A 21797-nucleotide genomic window follows, 5' to 3' on the forward strand; every position below is an offset into this window, starting at 1 on the left:
TTTAATCTTAACCGTTCTATTTCATCAGATACGATCTGTAAACAGGGCTTTAAGTGTAAAATACCGAACTTGTCCTTTAAGTATAATTGTAACTTTGTGTAAGAAAAGTGTTGTATAAGAAAAACACTTTATAAGGTTTTTATAAGAAACCTTATTGTTAAGAAAAACACTGTAAAGAGTTTTTATAAGAAACCCTTGAATCTGGTTCATTAGAAAAGACACTGAGACTTGTTTTTATAAACATGTTTATTAAGAAATCGTCATTAAGAAAAGACACCACAACTGTTGTTTGTAAAGTCATTTATTGAGAAGATGGTTTATAAAGAAAAACAGACCACACTGAATGTTGTAAACATGTATTAAGCATATGGCAGAGTAGAGAGGAATTGAAAATGTATTAGAAAGAGCTTTACCAAAGAAAGAAGAAAAATGCAATCATTACCGTCTATGTGTTGCGGACGAGACACAGAAGATACAGCGATGAAGAAAAGGTCCAGAAGAAGGAGGACGGAGAGACAAAGGCTTTATAACCAAGTCCTAGGGGGTTTCCAGGAGAGGATGACCAATGAACAAGTTTTAGGGAGTTTCCAGGAGGAGATTTCTGAAGATGTCCAAAAGTTGATGGACTTTAAAAGAGCTGGAATGACATGTCCAGTCAGACGCTGATTCACCAAGGACGGCCTCTCCGGTGTTAGATCACCAAGGACGGCCTCTCCGGTGTTAGATCACCAAGGACGGCCTCTCCGGTGTTAGATCACCAAGGACGGCCTCTCCGGTGTTAGATCACCAAGGACGGCCTCTCCGGGGTTAGATCACCAAGGACGGCCTCTCCGGTGTTAGATCACCAAGGACGGCCTCTCCGGGGTTAGATCACCAAGGACGGCCTCTCCGGTGTTAGATCACCAAGGACGGCCTCTCCGGTGTTAGATCACCAAGGACGGATCACCAAGGACGGCCTCTCCGGTGATAGATCACCAAGGACGGATCACCAAGGACGGCCTCTCCGGTGATAGATCACCAAGGACGGATCACCAAGGACGGCCTCTCCGGTGATAGATCACCAAGGACGGATCACCAAGGACGGCCTCTCCGGTGATAGATCACCAAGGACGGATCACCAAGGACGGCCTCTCCGGTGATAGATCACCAAGGACGGATCACCAAGGACGGCCTCTCCGGTGATAGATCACCAAGGACGGATCACCAAGGACGGCCTCTCCGGGGTTAGATCACCAAGGACGGCCTCTCCGGTGTTAGATCACCAAGGACGGCCTCTCCGGGGTTAGATCACCAAGGACGGCCTCTCCGGGGTTAGATCACCAAGGACGGCCTCTCCGGTGTTAGATCACCAAGGACGGCCTCTCCGGGGTTAGATCACCAAGGACGGCCTCTCCGGTGTTAGATCAACAATGACGGCCTCTCCGGTGTTAGATCACCAAGGACGGCCTCTCCGGTGTTAGATCACCAAGGACGGCCTCTCCGGGGTTAGATCACCAAGGACGGCCTCTCCGGGGTTAGATCACCAAGGACGGCCTCTCCGGGGTTAGATCACCAAGGACGGCCTCTCCGGTGTTAGATCACCAAGGACGGCCTCTCCGGTGTTAGATCACCAAGGACGGCCTCTCCGGTGTTAGATCACCAAGGATGGCGTCTCCGGTGTTAGATGCCTTGCCATTGCGCCTCATGAAGATGAAAGCTTGTAAATTATTTGGTTTGGATTTGCTTTTATTTTAATTTTATATATTAGTACCTTTTAATTAAACTAGTTAACCTGTATTTAATAAAAAAAAACATATAATTGAAATTAAGAAGCTCGCCTGCCTTAAGTCTCTGTTTTACTAAAGATTGAGCTGAACTAAACCACAGAGCAGTCTTTCGACTCAATTGTAAGTATGAAAATTTATATACTTATTGTTTAGAACGAATTTGACTGACTTTACCTAACCTGAGAATAAACAAAATAAGGTAGAAGGTGTCTATATTTAAGACCCAAACAAGGGGTTAAATTAAGCACCATAAAACAGTGTGTGTGTCTGTGTGTGTGTGTGTGTGCTCAATGTATTTGTAAGCCTTTTAAGGAACGTTTGTGTCTGTGTGTGTGTGTGTCTGTTTAATGTATTTGTAAACATTTTAAGGAACATCTGTGTGTGTGTGTCTGTGTGTTTGTGTGTGTGTGTGTGCTCAATGTATTTGTAAACATTTTAAGGAACGTGTTTGTGTGTGTGTGTGTGTGTGTGTGTGTGTGTGTTATTCAGAAACGACACAGGGCAGAAACGGAAAATCACCAAGTGACAATAAAACTAGTCCAGTGATGTATATATTTAGGCTTTCTGAAGACTTGGAGTGAATTTCTGTGAGGAATCGATCAACATTTACGATGTCGTTCTGTCATAGATATACATTTGTAATGATGTCCGAGTCGTGAATGAATCATTTGAGTCGGTTCATTGCCGTGAATAGGAGAAACCCGTTAATAAACCAGTCTAGATGATTCATTCAGGAACAGAACTGATTTAGTTTACTGAGTTCAAATCACTGATTCAATGATCCTGTCAATGTTTTAGTGAACACTGTCTCAGGAAAGACTGAATGGTCTGGTCATGCTGTCTATTAAACACGATTGAGCACGACGGCTTGATTTCATAGATCTGATCAGAGAATGGTGTTGTACTGTATGCAGTGTGTCATTATTTGTATAGTTATGAATGTATAATTTTAGTTCATTTAATAAACTTTCAAATTTAGTCCTTTATTTTCTCTTATTGAATAATAATCGCTATGCTTGTAGATAATGATTGTTGTTATATGTGACAATCTTTACGAGATGACATGAACGCAGCATATGAGTGTTGAGTGTCGTAATATCCATTTCAAGTGGACGTGTGGAAGAGCCGTGAGACTGAAAGCACTGAAAGCCCTTGCGCTGCTCATATGCTGAGAGAGAGATAAGACAGTAGAGCTGCACCATTCATCTTTAAAATACTGTGATCTCCATTCAAACACAATTAGACAGGTGGAAGAGAATGCGCAGAGGAAGACGCAAGTTTGATAGAGTTTTGAACAGTAATTTTTGCGCATCATGCACACACACACATCATGGAAAACTAAGGAAGACATGCATATGATGCAGCTTTTAAGTTAAAGGCCATCGATCTGGCTGTAGAAGAAGGAAATAGAGCTGCTGCACGTAAGCTTGGCATCAATGAATGGATGGTGAGACGGTGGAGACGGCAGCGTGAAGAACTGAGTCTATGCAGAAAGACGACAAAAGCCTTCAGCGGGTCATAAAAGCAGATGGCCCAAACTTGAAAACGTTCTTGAAGACTGGGTGAACACACAAAGAGCAGACGGCCGCGGTGTTTCCACCGTACAGATCCGACTGAAAGCCAAAACCATTGCCACCGAAAAGTAGATTGAAGATTTTAGAGGTGGGCCATCGTGGTGTCTCAGATTTATGAGACGAAAAGGCCTGTCCATCAGGGACGACTCTGTGTCAGCAACTCCCTCCCGACTATGAGGAAAAAGTTAGAAACTTTCGCGAATTCACTCAAAGAAAGATAGCCGAGAATTGAATTGATTTTATTTGACATGGACATACAATGACATAGGTTGAACCATATGTATTAGTATGAGTGTTATAGCACACATGCTAATTTTCAACACCTGTCCACGGGAGGCTTTTAGCAAAGAAATACAATATCAAGACTAATATCACAATAATAATAACGATATTAACAAAAAATAACTACAGTATACCACAAAACACAAGAAGAATAAACAACAAAACATCAGAATCAAAGACTATTAATAGTAGGCAATTCATGTGAGCACTGTTGCTTTGTTTTTAGCCATTGTTTAAGTCCTCTTTTAAAAGCATTTCCATCGGTCTCTAGTTTTAAATCAGTGGGTAAAGCATTCCAGAGATTTGTCCCCTTTACTGAGAAAGCAGACTGACCGAACGAGGTCTTACACTTCGGGACTAGACAGTCACCTCTGACAGTGGCTCGTGTGTTCGCCCGATGAGGGCTTTGACGCCTACTTACTAGCAGTGTTGTGTACTCGAGACTCGGACTCGGTCTCGGACTCGGTCTCGAGACCATATTTTAATGGTCTCGGTCTTGTCATGGACTCGTGTGCATTTTGACTCGGAATTGACTCGTACTCGAACATATTAGGACTCAGACTTATTCCCGAGTCCACTCGAGTCCCATTCAAAATATTTCATGATTGTTACTGTATGTTAATATTTCTTTAAATTGTTGTTTGATTGAAACGTCCAATGATTGCTGACTTTCTTGTGCGCAACTGCGCATGACTTGAGACTAACGTTCGCGTAATAATTGTAATAAAATGACCTTTACACCACCTACTATGTGGCCTTTTTACCATTACAGTGTACATGATTCCATGGTATATTTGATTAACTGTTTGAGTATGGTGCCAATTTTATTGTTACCACCAAATATTTTACATATTCTTGAAGATATCTTTAGGTCTGGTTTTTAGACCCAACCTTAGGTTATCCAACCTCTCTGGTCTCGGTCTCGACTCGACTCTCTCTGGTCTCGGTCTCGACTCGACTCGGACTCGACTCTCTCTGGTCTCGGTCTCGACTCGACTCGGACTCGACTCTCTCTGGTCTCGGTCTCGACTCGACTCGGACTCGACTCTCTCTGGTCTCGGTCTCGACTCGACTCGGACTCGACTCGGACTCGACTCTCTCTGGTCTCGGTCTCGACTCGGACTTGACTCTCTCTGGTCTCGGTCTGGACTCGGACTCGACCCTCTCTGGTCTCGGTCTCGACTCGGACTCGACTCTCTCTCTGGTCTCGGTCTCGACTCGGACTCGACTCTCTCTGGTCTCGGTCTCGACTCGGACTCGACCCTCTCTGGTCTCGGTCTCGACTCGGACTCGACTCTCTCTCTGGTCTCGGTCTCGACTCGGACTCGACTCTCTCTGGTCTCGGTCTCGACTCGGACTCGACTCTCTCTGGTCTCGGTCTCGACTCGGACTCGACCCTCTCTGGTCTCGGTCTCGACTCGGACTCGACTCTCTCTGGTCTCGGTCTCGACTCGACTCTCTTTGGTCTCGGTCTCGACTCGGACTCGACTCTCTTTGGTCTCGGTCTCGACTCGGACTCGACTCTCTCTGGTCTCGGTCTCGACTCGGACTCGACTCTCTCTGGTCTCGGTCTCGACTCGGACTCGACTCTCTCTGGTCTCGGTCTCGACTCGGACTCGACTCTCTTTGGTCTCGGTCTCGACTCGGACTCGACCCTCTCTGGTCTCGGTCTCGACTCGGACTCGAGTGAGCTGGTCTCGACTACAACACTGCTTACTAGTTTAGAAAATGATGGTGAGACATGATTATTTAGACATTTATAAACCAATGTAATATAATTAAAATCAATAAAACTTTCAAAGCCCAAAAAAATTCCATCGGACCAGACGACATCATAAATATGGATGAAGTACCTTTGACGTTTGACCTGCCTCTCACTAGGACCGTTAACAAGAAAGGTGAATCGTCGGTCACGCTGAACTGGTCATGAGAGAAGGCATTTCACTTGTGTTCTGAGCTGTACGGCGTCCGGACAAAAGCTTCCACCAATGGTGATTTTTAAGAGGATGACTATGCCAAAAGAAAACCTCCTGAAAGAAATCGTTGTGAAAGTAAACAAGAAAGGGTGGATGATGGAAAGCCTAATGAAGGAATGGCTGACGGAGTGCTATGGCAAGAGACCGGGAGGATTTTTTCACATTGCTTGTTTTGGACAGCATGAGGGCCGATATAACAGATATATTACAGACTATTCAGATTGAGTGCTGTAACATTTTATATGTTTGACTGTATTTTATTCAGAGGCGGCGGCGCGACCACTGGATTTATTCCTTCCAAGAGAGTAAACTCTTACTCCGTAATTTATGCTCATACAGATAAAAGTAAGACATAATTCATACATTTACAAAAGATATTCAGATTTTGTAAAATAACGGAAACAAACGTAATGTCTCTGTTTCCTTTATAGATGTTTGGAGCGCGCCACAATGAGCTGAAACTCACGTTTTCTTTCGTGTTTTAATCTGTAATATTTTAGTGAAATATATTTCAGCCTTTTTTAGAAGAATCTGTCTAATATTTGTTTTCCCAACAAAACATCAAAACAATAGAAATAAAAGGTTTTAGTTTAATTCCATTAACACAAAAATACGACAAAATGGTCATGTCAAAGCTTTTATTTTGTGAAAGTTGTCGTACATTTACACTACAGGTGTGTGTGTGTGTGTGTGTGTGTGTGTGTGTGTGTGTGTTTTGTGGCCTTACACTGCAGCTTTTAGCTTCTACAATCCAGTGTGTCCACCCTGATCCTGAACCACAACTGGAAGAGCTTTAAACAGCATATTTATGTGTTTGTGTTTGTATTGTGTATTCAGAAGTGTCGGCCTAATAGTTCAGCCTGATCTCAAGGCAGTTTGTACGGTGGTGTATTGCTGACACATACATATTATTTTATCCACCCAATTATGATGTAATAACGAGATGTTATGTCATTTAAACAACATCTTTTGTCATAATAATGAGATGTTATGTCGTTAAATCTAGGGATGCATGATATTGGATTTTGGCCGATATTCGATATGCCGATATTTTCAAAATAATTTTGGCCGATGCCGATACCGATATACAAATACAAATTTTTCACCTGATATATTTACACTTTAATTTTACTGAAGAGAAATCCAAGTCTCTCTTCTGTACTGATTCTACCATAAATGTATCATTGTACAAATGTAGACAGACATTCACCCCTGAAAAACAGGTCAATTATTTCACTTGGAGAATAAATGATATGCCAGTGCAACATTTTATTTTTAAGTTTAGACTTCGAAACTTCAGTCCTTAAGAGTAAAATAAATACAAATAATTTAAAAAAAATTTTTTTTTTTACATCTTTTCCTACTGGAACAGGTCTACCAAATGCTCCCCCAACATAGTGGTTAACTTGACATTGTACTGAAACTTACAGAAAACACTTCAAGTGCACAAAACAAGCAGCTGTAGTCCAGACCTCCACTTCAGTCCTGAGGACCCACTTTAAAGTATAATCAAACTTAAAACCAAGCTCCACATATTATCTTGTGAGCCACAGACAGTCTGGTAACAACTCAGTGACAAACAATATGCTCTCTGTATTGCAAAAAATAAAATAAAAATTCAAGGACATCTTATCCTTTACTTGAACTTGAGTGGTGCAAACCTTTTCAGTCCAACTAACTAGGGTGACACCTTCGGCTGACCGGTAGGCTTCTATTCAGCTATTTTCTTAATACCAGAGGTAGGTTTTTCTTCACAAAAATGAGCATCTCTGCTTTTTCACCGTCCATTCGATTTCTCTTTTCATCTATCACACCAGAGGCAACGCTAAAAAGCCGTTCACTGCCAACGCTTGTGCAGGGCGCACACAGGTACTTGCGTACAGGAGCGAGGGCAGGGAAACGGGCCTGGTTGCATTTCCAGTACTCCAATGGACTGTGGTTCCTGGGAATTGTGGGTTCGGCCAGGTATGAGATGACCTATGAAGTAACAGAATACCAAAATATTACTTACGGATATTTTTTTTTTTTTTACTTTATGCTTTAGGCATTAAAAGAGCTCTAACGTTTTTTTCCAGAAATCAAATGATTTATTAGTTGCACGTTTATTATTACTACCGTACACATAGCGAATTATGATAATAAATAGGCGACTATCTATGTTATGACATTGCAGAATAATAATAGCGAAAGTCGCATCATTAATTAGGATGCTTTCGGTCCAAAAGTAAAAAAAAAATATATTTTTTAAAATAATAACCTACATTTGTGCATGTTTGATGCTTACCTGTGACACTGACACGGTCTTGTCTTGCTCAGGTAACATACCTCCGTGAAGTTGGCACCCCATAAAACGAAATAATTTCCAAAACTATGCCATTTGTTTGTGCTGCGTTTGTGCTGATTTGTGCCGCAAAAACGAACGTTTGTGCTGGTTTGGTGTTTGAGATATTGAACATTATTTTTTGGGTTGTGTGACGTCACTCTCCACCCCATGTCCTTCAAATCGCTCCAAACCGGTGTCGTTCGTTTGTGCTCGGTTTGTGCTGGTTTGTGCCGTTAAAACAAACACTGTATCTGTTTTCCTTTCGCAGATAGAACAAATTTAATTCAGGAGCTGTGACGTCACTCTCCACCCCACCTCATCTAAATCGCACCAAACCGGTGTCGTTCGTTTGTGCTCGATTTGTGCCGGTTTGTGCCGTTGAAAGAAACATTGCAACTACGATCCCCTCTTAAACATTAAAAAATAAACTTTTTAAGTACAATTACATAACTGTCCACCCCATATGGTCCAAATCGTTGCAAAACTGTGCCGCTCGTTTGTGCCGGTTTGTGCCGTTACGATGAACATTGTATCTTTTCCCCCTCCTTAGAAATAACACATTGGATTCGTGACAGTGACGTCACTCTCCACCCCATACCGTCCAAATCGCCCCAAACCGGTGCTTTTTGTTTGTGCTCGATTTGTGCTGGTTTGTGCCGTAGAAAGAACCATCATAAATGATTCCATTCTTTAGACATCACAAAATCTTTGGAGGAGTAGTGACGTCACGCAAGCAAGCCGCGCTCTCCATCCATCTCGTCTACAAACCTGTCCGGTTCGTTTGTGCTCGCACAGCTGTCAGTGTTCTTTTCTGTAGATATGGGAATGTTTTATTTTAGATTTGTGCTATTGACATTTGGTCTTTATATAATCACCAATGCACTGATATGTAATGTAGGCCTACTGTCACTACTCTGGCTGTAAGCTACGTGTGACTGATGCTTAATTTTGTATTAAAATAAAATAAAATAACCAATAAAAAAAAAATGTATTAAAAAAATTGTGGAGTGTCTTTTTCTGAATACTTTTAGCAGCTTACAGTGCCGGTTTGTGCTGTAAAAGTTTCGTTTGTGCTGCTTCGGTTTTTTAGATATTAAAATAATATGTTTTTGGTCATTCTGAGGTCACTCAGCCCACCCACACGCTCCAAATTCACCCAAAATAGGCTCGTTCGTTTGTGCTGGTTTGTGCCGGTAAAATTTTCGTTTGTGCTGCATCGGACTTTAACATATCAGACATAGACAATGACGTCACCAGCCCCCCACACGCTCCAAATTCACCCAAAATAGTCTCGTTCGTTTGTGCTTCGTTTGTGCTGCATCGGACTTTAACATATCAGACACTGAATGAAAGCGAATTATAGATTCAACTTTGTTGAACAATATGAAAAACAATAAATGTAGTTGCTGTGACTTAACGGTGTCTGACTAGTTGACACTTGGTGTGATGACATCATCGTTTCACAAAATGTACGGATTGGCCGTACACACGAAAACGCAAGGGCGGCGTTTTCAGATTTATCCACCTTGGGACCCGGTTTCAAAAAATAGCTGTTTCAGTCTCAGAAAACGCCGGATCCGTGTGGACGAAACGCCAATACGATAAAAAATGTATACGTATACAGCGAAACGCGTCTCCGTGTGGACGGGCCCTCACACAAGCCAGAAACATGCTTTCCTCGCGGGCGAGCTTTTCCCGAGAGGGGTGACCAGATGAGATTGGCTGAAATGGGGTCCGGGGTCTGGGGTGACGGGATGGGGGGCTTCTATGATATTAGACTGCGTAGCCTATAATAAAAGATAATGAATTTCAAACCTGAACCAAACATATTTTTATTCAAAGATCAACGTCTGTCATTATTCTTTAGTCTGACACAAAAAAAAAAAAAAAACACATTAAAATCATGAACTCAAATGACATTGTGAAAAGAAAAAAAACAATGACTGTTGTAAGTAACAGTGCGTAAATCAGACCTTTCAGTATAGCCTAACGCTAATAAGCTTAAACGAAAATAACGAGATAATTGTGTAGTGAAGTATTTGTTTGCAGTGCCACGAACAATCAATTACAATCAATCACTCCTTTACGCGTGCAGCACTGTCCTCGCGGCTGCAGCAACTTGCGCTCTAATAATAGGCAAAATAGGCTACAGAATATTTCGTTCTGTATTGACAGGTGCAATATTTGAAAATCGATCATATTTTTTTTTATTATTACATTTATATCTGCATTTATGTAAAAACTTAAACTTTCAAACATCAAAATGTCATTTATTATGTTTTCATGTCAAAATGACATACAAACATATTTTCCTATTCTATTTTGCCTTGCGTGTTGCGTGAAAAATAGGCGTCGGTTCTATTTCTAGCATGCACGCGTTTTCCGCGCGGCTCGAGGCGCGCCTGAGACGCGCGTGTCACGCAGGCAGTGTGCAAGCTCTAACGGACGAGTTAACCTGTTAACAGGGGAGCCGAAATAAAAACGGACACGCCACGCAGCCAGTGTGTCGCCGGCCTCAACCTCCGCAAACAGTTTTTAATGTTTATCAGACAATAACTACTCAAGATTTTGCTTTAGTATAATTTTCGGGACAATTAGGGCCAGATTCGGGATTCGGGACAACAGTTTAGATTTCGGGACTGTCCCGAATTTTTCGGGACGTCTGGTCACCCTGGAGTTCCACTCTGGTCTACGTCATTAGATCCACGATCGAAAAAAATCAGCCGAAACTTGTACTACCCGGAAGTAAGATTTTCGGCACAGAAATTCTCCGTTATTCGTCCAAAATATTTTTTTTAGACTTTGGCCATGTTTAGCATGAGAATCCATCTCTTTAACACTGTAAACAACTCTGAATACATGAAACACCATTGTACCCCCCCTTTAACACTAAGTTGTTAACACTTAGGAAAAAATAATAAATTGTCGTTAGTTTTGTTCACATTGTCATGTTAATTATAATCGAATGCATTTTGTTTTATTGACCACAATATTATCATTGATATTTGTTTGAGAGGGGCACTTCTGATTCATTTTGAAAAAGGGTCTCGAGCACCAAAATCTTTTGTAGGAGACTTTGAGCTTTGTAAGTTTGTAGATCTTATACATGCAAAAACATCTACATAACACACTAAAGAAAAAGAAAACATGAAAACACATCATATGACCCCTTTAATACATTAATACACATGTAATGCAACCATTATTAAAACATGATGTATAAACTTGAGCTTCCATTGTTTTCCAAAAGTGAGCTTGAACTGTTTCTTCTTCTTCTCATAATTATGAAAAATGAATATTTCATCAGTCTTTGTCTCCCTCTGCTGGTACAACACAAACACAGAGATATTCAGGCTCTTTATTTACTCTGTGACAAAACTCAGAGCTTTTTGAGTTACTGTGCGTTTATACACATAAAATGATTAATCTATGAATGAGAAACTGTAATTTGCTGTGAAATAAAAGGTGTTTCACTGCCGCCTCATCAGGTCTGTCAGAGGATCGCTGAAATCTAAATGAAGTCTTCATTTCTAACAGTGAAGTCACTGTATCTTCAGTCTCTGTTGATTCTGTTGACTGAGTCTCTGTAGTGGATCCTTATTCACCATCAGATGATCAGCACAAGATCACACTGTCATCTATAAGCTAAAATAAAACACACACACAGTCACATATGCAGTATGAGATATTACATCTGTCACATCTTTTCATAAGAAAACTAACTAGATAATCTATATTAATTCATTCTCAAGCATGATCATATCGCTTCTCTCTGATGCTCAAAGTCACTTTACAAACTCAAAAGCACATGAAAGGTCACTTTCACACACCGGACAGCTGATCCAGAACCAGCAGAAATGACCATTACACTCACTACACATTTAATATCAGTTAATAACAACCCAGATCTCAGATTATCACACACATAAGGCGTCTTTACACACAAACCAAATCTGAAGCGGCATAAAATCACAAAATGTGCATTTACACAGAATGTTTATTGCTTCTCTGACGCCGAGAACATAAATGCATTTACACAGGAATTAGTTATTAAAATCGTGGGAAATAATACTTTGAACATTACTATTTTAAAACTACAGTTTTAACAAAGTGTTATAAAATGAATTTAAAAGTAATTAAATATTAAAGAAATAAAACTCAAGATAAATAAAAACACAGAATTTCAGATTTCCTCTGTGTGATATAGCGATCTCACGCTCTGATGTTTGTCATAATTCTGTGGTACTGAGAGCTATTTTATATTTCTTAATAAAACTATTCCAGATGGAACAAATGCTACAAATATATTATGAATTATTACACCGGGTCGATCACCGCAGGATTCATTCATGTTTTTCAAAGAGCCAGAAAGAACAATTCTGCTGTCGTGTGTGTGTGTGTGTGTGTGTGTGTGTGTGTGTGTGTGTGTGTAATATCGTCCTCAAGAAGATGATTTCTGGAATATAATATCACACAGTGAGGGTGAATAAGCATTTAGCGTATCTGAGAGAAATGTAGAAGCGTGTTGATCTGCCAGTCTCTTCAGAGGAAGATTACACACGTCGACTCTGTTATTCTGGTGGTTTCTTCACGATGTGAGTACAGGACACTTTTACTTTATTGTCTCTTGTTGGCTGACATTTTTTAATTTGGCTAAAACAATATGGATTATGGCCGATATGTTTAGTCTTCCGCTTCTTGATTCTCGCGCCGCGCGTTTGGTTGTCATGACAATGGCGTAGTTTAGAGCGACACAAGATCGCGTTCATTTACACTGAACAAAACAATATCAGAGTCATCTTTGACACTAGGGGCTGAGGCGGGTCAGACCCGGCATATTTTAAGTCTGCTTTCATGCGGCATTGTGTCTTTCCACAGAACTTTGAGCAGACACAGAGCCGCTTTAGAGCAGCCTTAACTCGCTGTGTAAAGATGCCTATAGAGACAGTTAAAGGGGAAAAGCTGGAAATAACATTAATATTATTTTCACAATCAGTCACAACAGTATGAGCAGAATTACACTCATATTAAACACAGTTTAAAGTTCAGAGACCTACAGAAACTGAAGCTGAATTTAAGACTCATTATCTGATGATCTCAGACAAAATATCCACACACACACACACACACACACACACACACACACACACACACACACACACACACACACACACACACACACACACACACGCACACACACACACACGTGGTGTTACTGAACATGGTACAATTTACTTATATTTCTAGTGAGTAAATCAGACATTTGAACTTTAAATAAAAATATGATGATGAAAATCGTTAAACTATTCTTACTCTAGTGTCTCCAGTTTATAATGTGGATCATCCCTCAGATCCTTCAACAGCTTCACTCCTGAGTCTCCTAGATTATTATCAGACAGATTCAGATCTCTCAGGTGTGAGGGGTTTGATCTCAGAGCTGAAGCCAGAGCAGCACAACCTTCATCTGTCACACCACACCTATACAACCTGTAGAGAACAATGACACACATTAAGCCTATATCCAGAGATAAACATGACACTTAAAAAATAACATAATCCTGTCAATATGAAATATATACAAATACTCATTAGTTCACATTGTGAAAATTCATCAGTTAGGATTAGGGGATTGATTATAGAGTTTGTAGAGTATAAAAATCATTATTTCTATGAAAAGTCCCCATAAAACATGTAAACCCAACGTGTGTGGGTGTGTGTGTGTGTGTGTGCGTGTGCGTGTGTGTGTGTGTGTGTGTGTGTGAGTGTGTGTGCGTGTGTGTGTGTGTGTGTGTGCGTGTGTGTGCGCTTAATGTATTTGTAAACATTTTAAGGAATGTGTGTGTGTGTGTGTGTGTGTGTGTGTGTGCGTGCGTGCGTGCGTGCGTGCGTGCGTGTGTGTGTGTTAGCAGGAGAGGATTGGGACGATTCTAAGGGTCCAGCAGAACTCCATAATTTCCTGGATGATTTTGGTATTTACTTTGTAAAATAATCTTATAGGAAGAACGCTATAAAGAACGGGTATTCATTATAGTGTGTGTGGCAGAGCAAGACAGAGGAGAGAGAGAGAGAGGGACGAGTATAATTGTAATATAATTTGTATTGATCTCATACAAATGTCACACATCTACGTCCCTTCAGGAAACTGACAATAAAGATGATAGTGACAGAGAAGACAGAAATTCTCGTAGCTCTCCCAAGCGGCAACATTCTGATCTGAAAAATGAAGCCTACCCGGAAGTGCGAAAAACTGCAATACATCGAAAATCTGCTAGGGGAAGGTCCCAAAAGGTAGCAAATGTCCATAGCCCCCATGTTAAAATGTCCGTTTTCACAGCATAAATTCATGTTTTTACAGGTTGGTCCCATGGACTTTTATTGTATTTTTCGATAGGTTCCGAGTGCCTAACAACCATGAGGGCTGTGAATTTTTTTCTAACTCGTTAGTTTAGATCGTATTTAGATATAAAATGTATGACAATAAGGGCGTGGTTAACTTTGATTGACAGCTTGATTGACAGCTGACAAGGCAGCGCCACGGAGAATGACAACATAAGAAGCGCCATTTTTTAATACAGTTGACATATAATACTACTGTTTCTGTATCATGAAATGTAGTTTTAAGAGTTTTTCAGGCGAGAATGTAGTTGTTTAAAGCTCAAATATGTGGTTTATTTATAAAGATTTATGAAAATTGTATCCAGTTGTGAGATCCAGTGATGACCGGGCGCTCGGCGTTCATGTACCCCGCCTGGAGCAGCCTTTCCTCGGCTAGTCGTTCTGAGGTTTGCCGCTGACTCTGGCGTCTCTGTAGTGGTTAAACATGAGATATAATTCGTCTTGTCTATATCTAACGGGCGATTTTTGGTCTCGTAACGTAAATCTATCATTTGTTCCCAGGGCAATCGGTTTGGCTGAGGGGAAGTTTCATAAGTTTATAAGCTATTTAACTTTACTGTTGTATGGTTAGACTAGATCGAGCGCTGACTTTTTATGTTTGACTGAATTGTTTGCTTTATTTGTATAGCTTCTTGTAACTTTACCTTTTACTTATACTTTTATAATAGCTAATATTGATAAAACTGAAATTTAACAAAAAGAGACTGGGTTGAGTTTTGTCATTTAAAATTTTAATACAACGAAGATGATCTGTAATGTTGTTTACTGCAACATCTGTTGTTTAGTACAAATGCACATATTGCCTGGACCATATTAAAATGTTTAATATTTGTATATTATATTTAAAACGAAAAGAGGCAGGTTTGTGTTTTATATTTCGTTTTGTTATAAATAGGCAAACGTTGTGTGCAGTGAATATAATCAATACGTGTTGCCTGAACCACATTTGTGTGGCTATAATGTTTAAGATTTCTTTAAATGAAAACGAAAAGAGTTAGTGTGGTGTTTTATAACATATTTCGTTGCCTAAAATATACACCGAGATAACCAGAGTAGGAGTGACGCGCGCTGCGTCAGAAGGTGGGCGGGGTTAGGATTTCCCAAGATTTCCCAAGATTTTCCAAGATGGCGCCGCCCATACCCCCCATAAATGGCTTCAAACCCGTTCTTCAGAAAGTCTATGGGTGACGTCACAGACGCTTTGTCCATATTTTTTACAGTCTATGAGCTCTCCTCAGAAAGACGATTGTTACACACACACACACACACACACACACACACACACACACACACACACACACACACACACACACACACACACACACACACACACACACACACACACACACACAGTTTGACATGGTGAATCTGACTGCAGTAGATGTGAAAATTATGAATAAAAATGAAGTTAATTCGGCCAGCGCTCATTCTTTTCATGGTCGCACACAGACATATTTAGGCACAAATGCGAGTGAAATGGTCGCACTGTAGACTAGAGCCCTAACGTTACCGTGGCGGCAACAAATTTGCCGTGGCGGGCCGCCATTAACTAATCAACATAGAGGAAACACTGGGCTACTTCTGTACTGGTTTGCGCTTGGCAAAGATGTTCAGATATCTCTATGCCTAGTAGATCTACACCAAACGCTCATTAAAAAAGTTTTGCGCAAATCTGTAATGGAAACGCCATTAGTGACAGTTTCATGTGAGAGTAACGAATGATCTTACCCCAGTGTCTCCAGTTTACAGTGAGGATTCGCCAGTACAGCAGAAAACAGCTTCACTCCTGAGTCTCCTAGATTATTATGTGACAGATGCAGAACTCTCAGGTGTGAGGGGTTTGATCTCAGAGCTGAAGCCAGAGCAGCACAACCTTCATCTGTCACACCACACACACTCAACCTGTAGAGAACAATGACACACATTAAGCCTATATCCAGAGATAAACATGACACTTAAAAAATAACATAATCCTGTCAATATGAAATATATACAAATACTCATTAGTTCACATTGTGAAAATTCATCAGTTAGGATTAGGGGATTGATTATAGAGTTTGTAGAGTATAAAAATCATTTCTATGGAAAGTCCCCATAAAACATGTAAACCCAACGTGTGTGTTTGTGTGTGTGTGTGTGTGTGTGTGTGTGTGTGTGTGTGTGTGTGTGTGTGTGTGTGTGTGTGTGTGTGTGAGTGAGCTTAATGTATTTGTAAACATTTTAAGGAACGTGTGTGGTGTGTGTGTGTGTGTGTGTGTGTGTGTGTGTGTGTGTGTGTGTGTGTGTGTGTGTGTGTGTGTGTGTGTGTGTGTGTGTGTTAGCAGGGGAGGATTGGGACGATTCTAAGGGTCCAGCAGAACTCCATAATTTCCTGGATGATTTTGGTATTTACTTTGTAGAGCCCGACCGATATTATCGGCCGATATTAGGCATTTTTCAAACTATCAGTATCGGCATTTATAATGGCCGATAAATGAATATTTAAAAAATAAAATAAAAGCGGACGAAACACCCTTCAACCATGTTATGAGTGTTGGCGCTGCATAGTTTGTCCACCAGAGGGCACTATACCAGGAAGATCGCTCAGGGCTAGAGGAGTGGTTACGAACAGAGTCCAGAGTTCACCTGAGTCGGGAGACGGCAGCGCCGGATGATTCTGTCAGCATTAAAGACTTTTAAAATAATTTAACTCGCGTTCATGTTTGAATGCCTTGTGTTTGTGATGCAAAAGACTATGCGCGCTAACCATTACCATAGTAAACATAGTGAACGCTTGAAGAAATCAGACCAATCATAAAGGCTATCACAGTCATGTTTTATTTTATCTGTCAGTAGAACTACGTCTCGTCTCTTTATACCGGACTATCATGATAAAATAAAGCAACTTTTTTTTCGGGAGCTTCCTCTGTTTCTCTGACTGAAAATATCTGTATGGGAGTCGAGAGAGTGCTAAAGCTCCTCAGGTCGTATTTTTGGTGGCATATATTTGTAGAAATTATCATTCTTTCTAAATGTGATGTAAATATGTCCTGTAACTACCAGATAAACAGTAACAGACGCGACTGAAGAAGTAAGTGTGTCCTCTACCTCCTCTTTCTTTTGTGAAATAGACCTAACGGTAATTTATTTCTGAGTGACTAATGTGCAATTTTGACATAAATTAATTCATTATGATCAATGTATCACTTTTTATTGTAAACCTGTGGTAAAACATCGATGCTTGGGTTTTAAATATTCAAGTAAACAACAAAAATGCCAGCAAACGGCCGCTTTTATCATGTTTGTTTTCAACGCGGTTTCAGTGATTTCTGATTAGTTTTCTGATAAAACTTCCATATGTTGGTGAAATGATGGATTAGTGTGACGTTGTTCCAGAGAGGCGTGTTTACGGGTGTGTTTTAGTGAAGCGCTGTGGAGCTTCTGGCCCAACAGTGAAACACAGGCCCGAGGCTATTAGCCCGGCACGGCCCGTTTAAAGCCCTGGCTCGCACTGGCCCGACAGTGGAAACACAGGCCCGAGGCTATTAGCCCGGCTCGGCCCGTTTAAAGCCCTGGCTCACACTGACCCGACAGTGGAAACACAGGCCCGGTGCTATTAGCCCGGCACGGCTCGTTTAAAGCCCTGGCTCGCACTGGCCCCGACAGTGGAAACACAGGCCCGGTGCTATTAGCCCGGCACGGCTCGTTTAAAGCCCTGGCTCACACTGACCCGACAGTGGAAACACAGGCCCGGTGCTATTAGCCCGGCTCGGCCCGTTAAAGCCCTGCTCACACTGACCCGACAGTGGAAACACAGGCCCGGTGCTATTAGCCCGGCACGGCTCGTTTAAAGCCCTGGCTCGCACTGGCCCGACAGTGAAACACAGGCCGAGGCTATTAGCCCGGCTCGGCCCGTTTAAAGCCCTGGCTCGCCACTGGCCCGACAGTGGAAACACAGGCCCGAGGCTATTAGCCCGGCTCGGCCCGTTTAAAGCCCTGGCTCGCACTGGCCCGACAGTGGAAACACAGGCCCGAGGCTATTAGCCCGGCTCGGCCCGTTTAAAGCCCTGGCTCACACTGGCCCCAACAGTGAAACGCGGCTAATGAGCTTGGGAATCACAACGAACTTATTCTGCCTAAATAAAGTAATGATTACTGTATTTATAACTAGCATATCTGTAGTTCCAGTCTCTGCATTGTAAAATGTAAGTTAGGCACGCGAGGAGTGAACATTAGACAGAGAAAAAGTATCAAACACAGCCTGTGCATAAAAGTGAGCTTTTCTTTTACACGTGTGTGAAATCCAAGTGTGCGTTGCTGACTTCGTTTAGCCTCAGCATTAACGAGTCACATATGTATTTAGTGCATCACTAAGTAGTAGATTTTAGAAGGCAGGCAGCAAATGATGATTGAAAATGGTTTGTTGTAGCTTGATGGAATAGATGGATAGAATTAAAAGAGTGCAGGTAAAGGGATAAGCAAGTTGACATTGTAATTATAAGGTAGCTTTAACATTGACATTTGGCAGACGCTTTTATCAAAAGCGACTTACATTGCATTTCAAGGTACACATTTACAATCTTATCAGTTCTTCACACACACACACACACACACACACACACGCATGTAGTGTTTTCGTTTTTTATGGGGACTTTCCATAGACATAATGATTTTTATACTGTACAAACTGTATATTCTATTCCCTTACACTAACCCTACCCCTAAACCTACCATCACAGAAAACTTTCTGCAATTTCACATTTTCGAAAAAACATCACTTTTTTGATTTATAAGACCGTTTTCCTCATGGGGACCAAAAAATGTCCCCACACGAACAAGGATTTCGGATATTGCCATTCTTGTGGGGACATTTTGTCCCCACAACGTGATGATTACCAACTCACACACACACACACACACACACACACACACACACACACACACACATTATACATAATTGATTTATTACTGTCAATATTAATAATAATAGTTGCCTTTTTTTTGTTCAAAGGACTTTAAGTTTCATATCTTAAGTTTGTATTTTTATACATTATATTTATCAGAACTTTAATATATTCTGTTCTGTTGTGACAATAAAACAAACAAGTTTATTTTTAAACTGCATTATCATATTATTTTAGTAAGGCTGAGGACTCTTAAATAACGACAAATAACTAATGTTAGGGAAATCGTTCATGTTTTGTTACGCGTTTCTGGATTTAAAAAAAAAAAAAAATATATATATATATCGGCCGATATATCGGAATATCGGATTTTTAAATCACCAAATATTTGTATCGGTATCGGCCTTAAAAATCCTTTATCGGTCGGGCTCTATTACTTTGTAAAATAATCTTATAGGAAGAACGCTATAAAGAACGGGTATTCATTATAGTGTGTGTGGCAGAGCAAGACAGAGGAGAGAGAGAGAGAGGGACGAGTATAATTGTAATATAATTTGTATTGATCTCATACAAATGTCACACATCTACGTCCCTTCAGGACACTGACAATAAAGATGATAGTGACAGAGAAGACAGAAATTCTCGTAGCTCTCCTCAGAAAGACGATTGTTACACACACACACACACACACACACACACACACACCACACACACACACACACACACACACACACACACACACACACACACACACACACACACACACACACACACAGTTTGACATGGTGAATCTGACTGCAGTAGATGTGGAAATTATGAATAAAAATGAAGTTAATTCGGGCCAGCGCTCATACCTGTATTTACTTCCTGTTTTCGGTCGAAGACCACAGTAGTCGATTGTCGAGTTCTCCACTGTTGCTTAGTTACCTATGATCACACGCGTGAACTCGACAATCGACTACTGTGGCCCTCGACCGAAACAGGAAGTAAATACAGGTATGAGCGCTGGCTGAATAAACATAATGTTTATTCATAATTTCCACATCTACTGCAGTCAGATTCACCGTGTTCACTCTGAAAGGAAACACTCACAATGGCTGGGCCACTTGTAATGACACATCAAGGATGTTAAGAGGCTAAAAGCAGGTTTAAAACTGGCCCCATTGAAGTCAACAGGGTGCACATTTTATAAAGAGGATAACATGGTGTAGGCAACACCGATTTCTGTCGTTGTTCTCTGTACTGACAGCACTCCACATTTACAAAAAAATGAGCTCAATGTTAAAATTGACCAGAGTTCTCCTTTTAACATGAACCAACAATTAATGAACAATATTCTACAGCATTTATTAATCTTAGTTAATGTTAAGCTCAACATTTTATAAGATATTTTTAAGATCCAAAGTTGTATCTGTTAACATGCACTGTGAACTAACATGAACACTAATATTTTATTAACATTAATAAAGGCTATTTGCTCTCTGTTAGTTCATGTTAGTTAATGCATTAACAAATGAGACCTATTGTAAAGTGTTACCAAAAATGTAATACAATTATAATAAAATGCCTCAATAATGCAAACAACTCATTGGATAACATTGGCTGCATATAAAGAAACAAAATGCACTTTTGCTGGATGTCTATTGTCTATTTGCATATCAGTAAAGATTTGTTTAATACAATGCACATTGAATTTGTCATTTCTACAACTTTTATAGCACTTCAATTTTGTGAGCCTGACATATTACATTATTATCATTAGCACTCCATGTTCAAAGATTTACTAGCTGTCAGTTCATCTCTTATACGCTGCTGCCATCTAGTGGTTTTAGTTGTAACTCTAAAAGTATGGGGAACTGCTTAATTAATGTCTGTTTAGTAATTCATATTTTATCCTTCATTTGCTCTCCAGAAGCCATATTGAGCACACACACACACACACACACACACACACACACACACACACACACACACACACACAACACACACACACACACACAACACACACACACACACACACACACACACACACACACACACACACACACACACACACACACACACACACACACACACACAGATTCCTTTAAATGTTAAGGGGAAGATTTAAAAAGAGAAACTGGATCTGTGAATTCTCACAGAATCACAATTGAATTCATATCTTGCTACTCAGTCAGAATCTTATTAACCTGGAGTCCCAGTCTCTGTCACAATAACCATATATGTAATGTTTTAGGCCTATTGGCAGACATCTGTTTAAAATGTAGGCAATGGCATATAAAGAAGCTTTTCTCCATCTCCACTTCAGTTTCTCAGCTTGCACTTTAATTATTGATTAGGCTACAGTGTTTCCTTTAGGATTTTCTTTAGCAGTGGGGGGGCAGGTCTGTCCGAACAACCACCTGGGTCAAAGATTTTACCTGGGTCAAAAATGGTCTTCGGTGGCCAACACTTAAAAAAAAAAAAAAGCTGTGATTTTACCTATGGATTTCATAGCTTTGTAAGATAAAAATCCTTCTTTAATAGATTATTTTGGTATATAATCATATCAATATAAAAAAGCAGGGAGAAAAAGTAGCATTAAAAAGTTTATTTTA

The 21797-nt window shown here is 40.6% G+C and overlaps 1 protein-coding gene across 9 annotated transcripts in view; it reads right to left on the reverse strand.

The window, feature by feature from the left end:
- Positions 1 to 11079: 11079 nt before the first annotated feature.
- LOC309481083 (NACHT, LRR and PYD domains-containing protein 3-like) overlaps positions 11080 to 21797 on the reverse strand; it is a 32660-nt gene continuing 21942 nt past the window's right edge. For 8 of the 9 annotated variants that reach the window (XM_082145852.1, XM_082145848.1, XM_082145850.1 and 5 more), the window contains 3 exons: positions 16046 to 16219; positions 13235 to 13408; positions 11080 to 11566 (listed from right to left, as the gene is read on the reverse strand). In XM_082145852.1, coding sequence (XP_082001978.1) covers positions 11560 to 11566; positions 13235 to 13408; positions 16046 to 16219 — 355 coding nt within the window. In that variant the 3' untranslated portion in view covers positions 11080 to 11559. The remainder of the gene's footprint in view (positions 11567 to 13234; positions 13409 to 16045; positions 16220 to 21797) is intronic. The other variant, XM_082145851.1, reaches the window with a different exon arrangement.

Source organism: Leuciscus leuciscus, assembly GCF_965113295.1.
Source record: "Leuciscus leuciscus genome assembly, chromosome: 18".
NCBI lineage: Eukaryota > Metazoa > Chordata > Actinopteri > Cypriniformes > Leuciscidae > Leuciscus > Leuciscus leuciscus.